This window comes from Hevea brasiliensis, chromosome 11 (genome assembly GCF_030052815.1).
Source record: "Hevea brasiliensis isolate MT/VB/25A 57/8 chromosome 11, ASM3005281v1, whole genome shotgun sequence".
Classification (NCBI taxonomy): domain Eukaryota; kingdom Viridiplantae; phylum Streptophyta; class Magnoliopsida; order Malpighiales; family Euphorbiaceae; genus Hevea; species Hevea brasiliensis.
The window spans coordinates 98,626,053-98,636,008 of record NC_079503.1 but is presented as its reverse complement, the minus strand read 5'-3'; the positions used below and the strand labels follow the sequence as shown (position 1 = coordinate 98,636,008).

At 34.4% G+C, this 9,956-nt stretch overlaps 2 protein-coding genes across 3 annotated transcripts; both read left to right on the top strand.

The window, feature by feature from the left end:
• Positions 1-338: 338 nt before the first annotated feature.
• Positions 339-4,460, top strand: LOC110654493 (ubiquinol oxidase 4, chloroplastic/chromoplastic). Of its 2 annotated transcripts, none has more exons than XM_021810502.2 (9): positions 339-630; positions 735-930; positions 1,128-1,221; positions 1,732-1,847; positions 2,224-2,332; positions 2,757-2,825; positions 3,282-3,353; positions 3,432-3,479; positions 3,625-4,460. In XM_021810502.2, the coding sequence occupies exons 1-9, from the start codon at positions 497-499 to the stop codon at positions 3,861-3,863; spliced, it is 1,077 nt and encodes a 358-aa protein (XP_021666194.2). In that variant the 5' UTR covers positions 339-496; the 3' UTR covers positions 3,864-4,460. The 2 variants fall into 2 exon arrangements, with proteins under 2 accessions (XP_021666194.2, XP_021666196.1); XM_021810504.2 differs by having other exon boundaries at positions 3,656-3,960.
• Positions 4,461-4,608: 148 nt separating this feature from the next.
• Positions 4,609-7,623, top strand: LOC110654494 (protein TORNADO 2). Its single transcript, XM_021810505.2, has 2 exons — positions 4,609-6,838; positions 7,188-7,623. Exons 1-2 carry the CDS (start codon positions 6,341-6,343, stop codon positions 7,497-7,499), a joined length of 810 nt encoding a protein of 269 aa, XP_021666197.2. The 5' UTR covers positions 4,609-6,340; the 3' UTR covers positions 7,500-7,623.
• The last annotated feature ends 2,333 nt before the right edge of the window (positions 7,624-9,956 follow it).

Here is a 9,956-nt window from a genome sequence, read left to right as displayed (position 1 = left end):
TGGCAAATCAGTTGGGTGAGAATGCAGACAAGACAAAAGAAATCTGCAAAATTCTGAAAGGAATGAACAAAAGAGTTTTAAAATAGATTGATTAACTTCTAAAAATATGTGATGGATTATGTTTCTGCTGTTATAATGTTTATATAAATGGACTGAGCTAAACAAAAGCCCATCTGAGGCCAGGCTGAGGCTCTGCAGTACTTAGCTGTTTCTCCAATCCAGGCTTTGGACAAAAAGTGAAGCAATAATCAAGCCCTGGCCCATGTACATGACTGGTCTGGCTCTGGGACTGAGCGGAAAGGGATTATCCACCACCCGAAACCGCCATCGTTTGCCAAACTCGCATACGACAAAAGCTCTTCAAGTGGGAAAAATCTGTTAGTCCACTCCCAATTTTATGACGATTCTTGCAGTTTGCAAACGTCAATTACCAACCCACTCTCCACCATGTTCTTTTATTCTGTTTAGAACTATTTAGAATTTTAGTTTACAGAATATGGCTGCGAGTCTTTCACCTACGCTATATGCAATCTCAGTTTCGTCCACAAATTGTAAAACCCCCACTTCTTTCGGCTTCCAAAACATTTGCCGTTATAATCCGCACTCTTCCCATCGATTAAAAGCTACTGGGTAAGTAAATTTCTTCGATTTAAAGAAAAAGGGTAGTTTATATATTCAATTGTTTACCGACTTCTCTTTGATTTTGTAAATCATATTCAAATTTTCATATGCAGAAAGTTGTTTCGAGTCCAAGCAACAGTTTTGCGAGAAAATGAGGAGAAAGTGGTAGTAGAGGAAACATTTCAACCCAAAACTATTACTGATGAGAAGAAAGGAGGAGGAGGTGGAAAGCCTCCGGATGATTCATCATCCAATGCGTTGGAGAGATGGGTTATCAAGCTTGAACAATCTGTCAATGTCTTTCTCACGGCAAGTTGTATCTCCCATTCAATTTTTCTTTCTTCTCCATTTCATAATTCATCTGGTACATTGGCGTGTTATGCGTCAAGTGTGCATAAAGATGTATCCTTCAAGTAAAACCGTGCTTTATTGGCTTAGCCTATTCTGTCTCTAGCAGAAGTTAATATTAGTAGTTAGTTATAGTTACACCCTCCTAATCTTTCCAGGATTCAGTGATAAAGATTCTCGACGCTTTGTACCGCGACCGAGATTATGCAAGGTTCTTTGTGCTGGAAACTATTGCAAGAGTTCCCTATTTTGGTTAGTGCCACTGTTCCATTTTTGTACTTTTGAAAACTTTCAAAAGTTAATCTCCGGCCAATGTTAGGATACTATACTTCATTGCAAATCTAACTGGCTTTTATGTCCTTGAATGCTGACGAGATTTTTGATCCTGCTACTGGCGATGGAATGGAATGATCTTTGGTTAATGGTCATAATGTCAGTAGGAGTAAATTTGCTTCTGCTTATATATATATATATATATATATATATATATATATATATATATATATATATATCATATCCCAATCAATCACCATTGCAGGTGATTGGTTAGTAATAAGATCAATGGGAGTGGGAAGCGCATTTTGTAATTTTGTCCTGCTGAAATTTTGATATTGGTTATTATGGCATTTTGTCAAAACTTGCAAATTTGGTTTTTTGAGTTGCCCAAAAAATCACTTTTGTTCAGATTTACTTTGAACATTTATAGAAAATTGTTTTTACTGGTAGTTTTGACCTTCTATAATTATTTGATCACTGTGGCAGCTTTTATATCTGTTCTGCACATGTATGAGAGTTTTGGTTGGTGGAGAAGGGCAGATTATCTCAAAGTGCATTTTGCTGAGAGCTGGAATGAAATGCACCATTTACTTATCATGGAAGTATGTATCTTTTAATATCTACCAACTGTTGTTGTGTCAATCTCTTATCCATTTCCATCCATGATGTCTTGCATGGTATGCAACCTGAAGATGAAACAAATGAATTGGAAAAATACTATTGTAGTAAAATTTAGCACGTTGAGGCCATAACAAATCAACAAGAAAAGTTAAGAAACACGGTGGCTATTTTCAGTGATGATGTGTTGCAATAAACATTCACAGATATAGGCATGTATATACATGCATGCTTGTCTGCACATATATACATATATGAATGTCTGATATAATTATTAATTTGGACTGCAAATTAAATGGAACTATTTTAGTAATCTTGCATAGTTTACTTGATTCTGATAGCATAGTGATTTGGTTGCAGGAATTGGGGGGTAATGATTGGTGGTTTGATCGGTTTCTTGCTCAACATATAGCGATCATCTATTATATTATGACAGTCTTTATGTATACATTAAGTCCAAGAATGGCTTGTAAGTAGACCTACATATTACTGTATGTTAATTCCTCAGCATAAAATCTGATTGCTTCCTGACATCATGTTCATTCTGTCCTTTAAATGGTCATATGAACTTTCATTGAGTGGGATCCTATGTGGAACCATAAAATGAAGCAAACTTATTCTGCTATTTGAACTTCTTTATATTAGCAAAACAAACCCTATGGTACACTTGGACCTGTTAGAGCTCATAAAGTCTCAATTTTGTTGGTTTCTTTTTTTTGGAGTTAATTTTAGTCGGACATAGCTACTTTCATTTTTCTTTTAAAATTTATTTTGTTTTAAAATCACAAAAAGCCCCAAAAGTGGTGTTATGGAAAAGGTGACTGCAGAATAAATCTACGGTCATTCATCTGAAAATGGCTATATTGATTTGTGCAATTTTATTACTATTGCAGATCACTTTTCTGAATGTGTAGAAAGCCATGCATACGAGACCTATGACAAATTTATCAAAGCACAAGGAGGTATATTTAAGAGATTCTTTTCCTTCTTCTTCTTAGATCGTAAGAGTTTCAAATGTTGGTTGGCAATCCTAGGTTTGTTTTATTTAAACCTGTACCATCTTTTAGCATAAAATTGAGATGTACCAGTGATTATAGTTACTTTGCCTTTTTTTTTTTTAATTAGGTTAATAATATATTGTTTAACTAAGCCTTAGTAGTACTTCTCATGCTTATCATGATAAAATTTGGCTTTAGTTCCAAACTTCTGACTACGAGGATACCTACACAGCCTCTAAGTGTGAGAGATTGATGATGTTACATTATCTTTTGTATGCAAGTGTATAGAGGTTGTTAGGTTGAAATCTATGAACATTTGATAAATGACCTTCGCCATTTGTTCAACATTATAGATTATGTTTCCTTCAAATGCAACTGCAGTGATTCTGACATAAGCTGATTGTTTATCTTTCTTTTTAGAGGAGTTGAAAAAATTGCCTGCTCCTGAAGTTGCTGTAAAATACTACACTGGGGGTGACCTATACTTGTTTGGTAAGTTTATCTTTGGACTGCGAATGGCTGTCTTCTGAGTACAACCTAAACCTGATACTTTCTCCCATTTCTTATCAGATGAATTTCAAACTTCCAGAGCACCCCAATCTCGAAGGCCAGAAATAAGTAACGAACGAAACCCTTATTATATTGATATGCTTTTGATTTGAAGAGCTTTCCTTTTTTAAGACATGCTTACAGATGCTATGTTTCTCTTCAACGTTTTGTTTTGTCTCTTTTTTTTTTTTTTTGGGGTGTGTGTGTGTTTCAGATAATTTGTATGATGTGTTTTTGAACATCAGAGATGATGAAGCTGAACACTGTAAGACCATGAAGGCTTGTCAGATTCATGGAAACCTGCGCTCCCCTCATTCATATGTTGAAGATGCTTTGGAGGATGTGTCAGATTGTGTCCTTCCTCAAGCAGATTGTGAAGGGATTGTTGATTGTATAAAGAAATCTCTAACATCTCCTCCATCAAAACAAGACATTGGAGGGAAAAACAAATAACTTATCTGAGTTCATTAATACTAATAAACAGAATGGATCCTATTTCCTATATATTATCCTTTTATTCAAGGCTTCAATAAATTCTTGTCATGTCGAAGTTTGTATTTTGTGGTACAAAATCTGTCCATGTCAATGTAACATAAGGATGTTATTCTAAATGAAGTTCAGCATAACAATAACGGATGCTAACCAAGAGCCCAAGTTTCCCTCCAGAATCCGCCCCAATATCCTCTCCTCCATCAATTGCTCTTTCCCGCTTTTCAAACTTTTGGGGGCCAACAGCAATGAAACTCGATCTTTTTGATGGCGAGATTTTCACGTTCATTGAACCCTTGCTGCGAGATAATCCGCCTCTGGCCAACTATCCTGCCATTGTAGCAGATGCTGAGAATGACTGAGACATAGAGGACCTGTTTGTGCCACCTCTGAACTGCACCATGGTCGATATTGGCATCTTCAGGTCTGGTTTTCCGGATTCTGCCAACTTCAGCTTCTTGCAATCCCTTGGTCTCTGTTCTATCATGTAAGTAAATATTGTACCAGACGAAACAAATGATCAGTATTTTAAACTATAGTTATTCATCATGCGATTTCAAATGTTTTAGCATCTAGATTAATTGTCTTTCTGAGTTACTTCCACCTCTGTTTTGCCCTATACTGGAACACCTAGGAAGCAAGTGGAAGAACATAGAAGTTAATAATGATGCAATGGATAGAATTGCACATGTTGAGTACTAAAAACATCTGTAACTAGTTTGAATTTGCATTCCTCTGAACTTGCCTTGAAACTAAACTACCTTGGAACACAAGGCATGTGTCCCCTTCAATTGCTTGCTAGCCTTCTGTCGACCAAGTTCAACAATATTGCAATAAGCATCCGTTGGTTTCAGTCTTGACTCTAGAGTTGATTGCCTATATTCAATATCATTATGTGATTGTGATCAATAGGTTTCTGTGACTTGTTTTGTTTGCTAGAGAAAATCCTTCAAGAATATGAATGGCAAATGATTTAGACTCGTTTTTATAATCCTCAGATGGAGCTCTGAAATTTTGCACTCAAATACTTGCTAGTTTTCATTACAGTCATGTGTTCTTTCCCTTGAGATCTATTTCCATATGTTGTGAGGTTTTTTACAGGACTGCATTTGGGTCAAAATTCTGGAACTAGTCCTAGAAAATTATTAACTTTCAATGGAGCATATACATTTGTTTGCTCTCAGAAATGAAAATTTATTGATAGGAAGAACTAAGGTATTGCCATTATTGAAGTTTTCCTGATATAATACCAAAATATGGTAGGATGTGCCTAGGATAGTATCATACTACAAAGTAGTTGGAGCACTTACTATTGATCCTTTTTCGTATTTATGCCATTTCCAACTCCGGGCCAGTAACCTTGTGGGGTGCTTGAAAAAATTGCAAAGAAGGTGCCTGTCTTCAATATTTGATGAGTACCAGAGGTTCGCTGCAGCAAAAGCTAGAGTATCAGATCAAAGGTTTATAGAGTTGTTTGATATTTCGAGCTTGAACTGTGTGGAAGGCATTAGAGAGTCCAAAGTTTAAGATATCCTTGTAGGTTAGAGGTGGTGAATGTTATTTTGTTACTTTCCTTTCCATTAAACACTAGGCATTGTGGGTGAGACTTGTTTCTTTCTAAACAAAGTTGAAGAAAGCTTACGCCATTATCATTAAACTAAAATATACTCCTCCTACCGTATATGCCTAATAATAACATTTTCTCACAGGCAAGGTATTATTGTTGCCTATACTTTGTATTAAGGGGAAAAGGTAAAGTTACTAGGAAATTTAATTTACTTCTATTGCGTGACATATGACTTGTCAAGATTTATTTCTAATTCCAAAATGTGAAAGGAGAAGCATGCAAGCAACCAAAATGGTAGGATAGTCAGTTATATCTTTTAATTTGTCCAATGTCCATGGCGCATATTGGCATACAAGTAATTGTTTCTTTATATTCTCTATCATATGGAAGGAACTCCTTTTCAACAAGTGAATGGGCCTAAAGATGAAAATAAACTTTAAAAATTGTTGCAGTTATAGCTTGCTTTAGGAGTTGTCATGGATTCAAGATTTATTTCTAATTCCAAAATGTGAAAGGAGAAGCATGCAAGCAACCAAAATGGTAGGATAGTCAGTTATATCTTTTAATTTGTCCAATGTCCATGGCGCATATTGGCATACAAGTAATTGTTTCTTTATATTCTCTATCATATAGAAGGAACTCCTTTTCAACAAGTGAATGGGCCTAAAGATGAAAATAAACTTTAAAAATTGTTACAGTTATAGCTTGCTTTAGGAGTTGTCATGGATCCAAGGTAAGGAATAAAAGTTGGAGTGGACTCATATGAATAAAGCAGCATATCAGATCATGTAGCTATTTTTTCAACATCTATCTTTTCCTGGTCATTATTTGAACTCCAAGAACAAACAAAACCCAAAACAATTCTCTCGCTAAAATGGCACTAAGCAACAATGTTATCGGTGCGATCAACTTCGCTGCCATGCTTCTCTCCATTCCAATAATAGGAGCTGGGATATGGCTTGCGATGGAACCAGACAACTCTTGTGTCAAGATTCTACAATGGCCTGTCATTATTTTGGGGATATTGATTTTGGTAGTTGCTTTGGCAGGGTTTGTTGGAGCTTTTTGGAGAATTCCATGGCTCCTCATCTTTTATCTAATTGCAATGCTCATCCTTATAATATTGCTTGCTTGTTTAGTGGTTTTCATCTATATGGTTACCGTCAGGGGCTCAGGTCGCCCTGCACCCAGTAGAGCCTACTTGGAATATCACTTTGATGATTTTTCAGGATGGCTTCGAAGAAGGGTTCAAAGTTCTTACAAGTGGGATCGAATAAGAAGCTGCCTTAGTTCAACAGATATGTGTTCTGAGTTGAACCAGATATATCGCATGGCTCAAGATTTCTTTAATACTCGTATAACCCCCTTGCAGGTAAGCTTTTAGTTTTTTTCTTTCCATCTATATAATTCAACTCACATCTGGAGACCCTAGTGAGATCTATCTTTACTCACAGCCAGAGGATTTTTCTTTTAACACATTTTAATTATCTCATTTTTAAATCTGCTTTCTTTTCGGAATTGGTCAATTATATGAGCAAGCATATATACTTGTCTTTGAATCATTATTAATCTCGAATTAGTGTTTTCCAAGCATATAATGATAAAGCTTAATAAAGATTCTTCAACCATGTGATGTGATTATGAATGTGACAAACTTGTTTTCCCAAATATATCTCATCTTTTATGTTTTATTCTTTTTCACTTTAAATCTTTCTTTACAGTCAGGATGCTGTAAGCCGCCTACAGGATGTGGGTATACCTTTGTGAACCCAACGTATTGGATTAGTCCCATAAACAATGCTGCAGACATGGACTGCCTCAAGTGGAACAATGACCAAAACCAACTTTGCTACAACTGCGATTCCTGCAAGGCCGGATTGTTGGCTAATCTGAAAAAAGAATGGAGAAGAGCAGATATTATATTGCTCATTACACTCATTGCTTTGATATGTGTATATTTGATAGGTTGCTGTGCCTTCAGGAATGCCAAAACGGAAGATCTATTTCGCAGATACAAGCTAGGTTATACATAAGTATTCAATTGGGGTGCAACTGGGATTAGTTTTTATAGTGCTTTTAATAATTTTATTTACAATAAGTCATCCTTTTCTTGTTTCCAGTTGATTACAGTGTGCTGTCGCAGAATTTATGCTCTTATTTTGGCGTAGAAAATTTCAGTAGATTAAGATAGTGTGCACTTTGCGGTTGGCACCGAAAGTTATTGTTTTCATATTTATATATATAAACACAAGATGCTGTTTTAAATTTATAAGTTAATTTAAAAATAAGTAATTAATTATTTAATAAAATTATTTAAAAATAATTTAATTTATTAAAATGACAAAAAGGATATATTATTAAGTGTTGTAATTATTAAAATGAGGATGGTATTAATATTTTAAAAAATTAGTAGGATAATATAGTATTTTACTTAATTAAAACACAATTTTAAAATAAATAGATAAATTATAAGTAAGTGGTACTTACTTATAACTTCTTACTTATTTTAAATAGTTTTTTTAATTTATAAATTAAACTAAACATTAATATACTTATGATTTTTTATTTATAAATTAGTCTGTCTGACTTATAAACTAAATTAAATACCATTTTACTTCTTTATGAAAAAATTATTATTTCAACTAATTTATTATGAATTCAACATAAATATATACTGTTCATAAGAATTAATATTGATATAAGATTGAAATTTAATACCTATAATAATAATAATAATTTTCCTAGTGACTTTTAAGGAGGGTCGGAGTAATAAACCATGCTAAATTCTGAGTGGGTCATCCGTTAATTAATTTCCAATATTTCACAAATTAATTTTCTGCGTTCACTAACTAATCCTTACCCAAATAGGTTATGCATTTTCTCCGTTACACTATACTCCACTACAATAATTATGAATAGATGAATTTTCGCCATAAATTATAACAAATTTTATAATAAATTATGAAGATAACATTATATTGTCTTTATGATTTTTTTCTTTTAAAGAAAAAGTGAAAAAATATCATTAAGAGCAAACAAGAGTAACATCAGATGAGGCCTCCAAATCAAGATCAGGAAGTAGCTCTTCAATCCAAACCATTTCCTGGTTTTGGACTAATACAGCATAATTAGCTATAGCATCAGCAAGTATATTAGCACTACGAGGAACAAAAGAAAAAAAGGATAAAGACATAGCTAAATGATTCAAATCTTCAACAATTAGAGAGTGATAGGGCGTAACAATTGGTCCACTATTCAATGCCATGACTGAACTTTGATTGTCGCACTCAACTTGAAGGACAGTAAATCCAATAGCAAGGACCATTTCTACACCAAAGCTTGGATCTCTGCTAAACGAGAATCCCAACTTGCTGTCACACAATATCTAAAACTTTAGCCATGTGAAGATTTTCACAGATTCTGAAAATAAGAAATAAAGCACTCTTCAATCTCTTCCTTGCTATGCACCCGTGAACCCCCATTCCTTCTAATACCATCAATACGATTACCCCTCCTTCAACGGTTGGCCCGTCTTTATAATTGTTACCATAACTTCTATTTTTGTAAATTGCCTTTATATATTATATGTAGAGATAGCTTAATTATACATGGATCTCACGACTCGATTTCTGAGCTGAACTGACACTAGGACTTGGGTTGAGTTAGCATAAAGCTTTCGAAACCCGTAGTATGTCTAACTATTTCTAATTCATTTATAAAACCCATTAAGATAGTTCCGATCTGTAAACAAATAATATTAATTATATAGGGAGCTCAGCTCCCTCTATCATTAATAATAAATATCTCATACATCCATGTCATTTCACATAATTAATTTTCTAACTCCAGAACTAATTTAGTACAACCCAAATAAAAAATAACTATTGGCTTATGCGGAGTTCTAGATTTAAATAAAAGACAATAAAAACAAATCAAAATATTTTTTGTTTAAACCTGCGAGGAAAGAAAGCAGGTTAATCACAAATAAAGCTACCTATCACTTAAGGAAAAAATAGTTGAACAGGAGTGAGTGTTCAATTCAGAGAGTAAGTTATTGATTTTAAATATAATTTATATAACTATCTAAATCTAATGCATTCCTGTGTATAAAATACAATACGTTCACATAGTTTAAACAATTCAACCAATATTTGCATAGAAGATACCTTAGAGCACGCACGCACCCATGTATCACATCAAAGCATCTATGGCAGCTAATCCCCTATAGAGCTTTTCTAATCCAATACTTGTCAGCAAGGTCAACTCAAGTCGGAGTTTCGCTTAAAAATTCAAGTGTGTAGGCCAACGAAATCAACTTAAAGTCGTGCTTACCCCAACTTATCCATATATAAGGATTGATTCTCAGCGAGTCAAGCTCCAGCCGCGACTACTCTTCCTACCCATATCCATATCCACACCATACTCACGCCAACACACATACACAGAGCTCCAAGTTATCTTAAGGTGACATTTACAAACAAATTCAATAA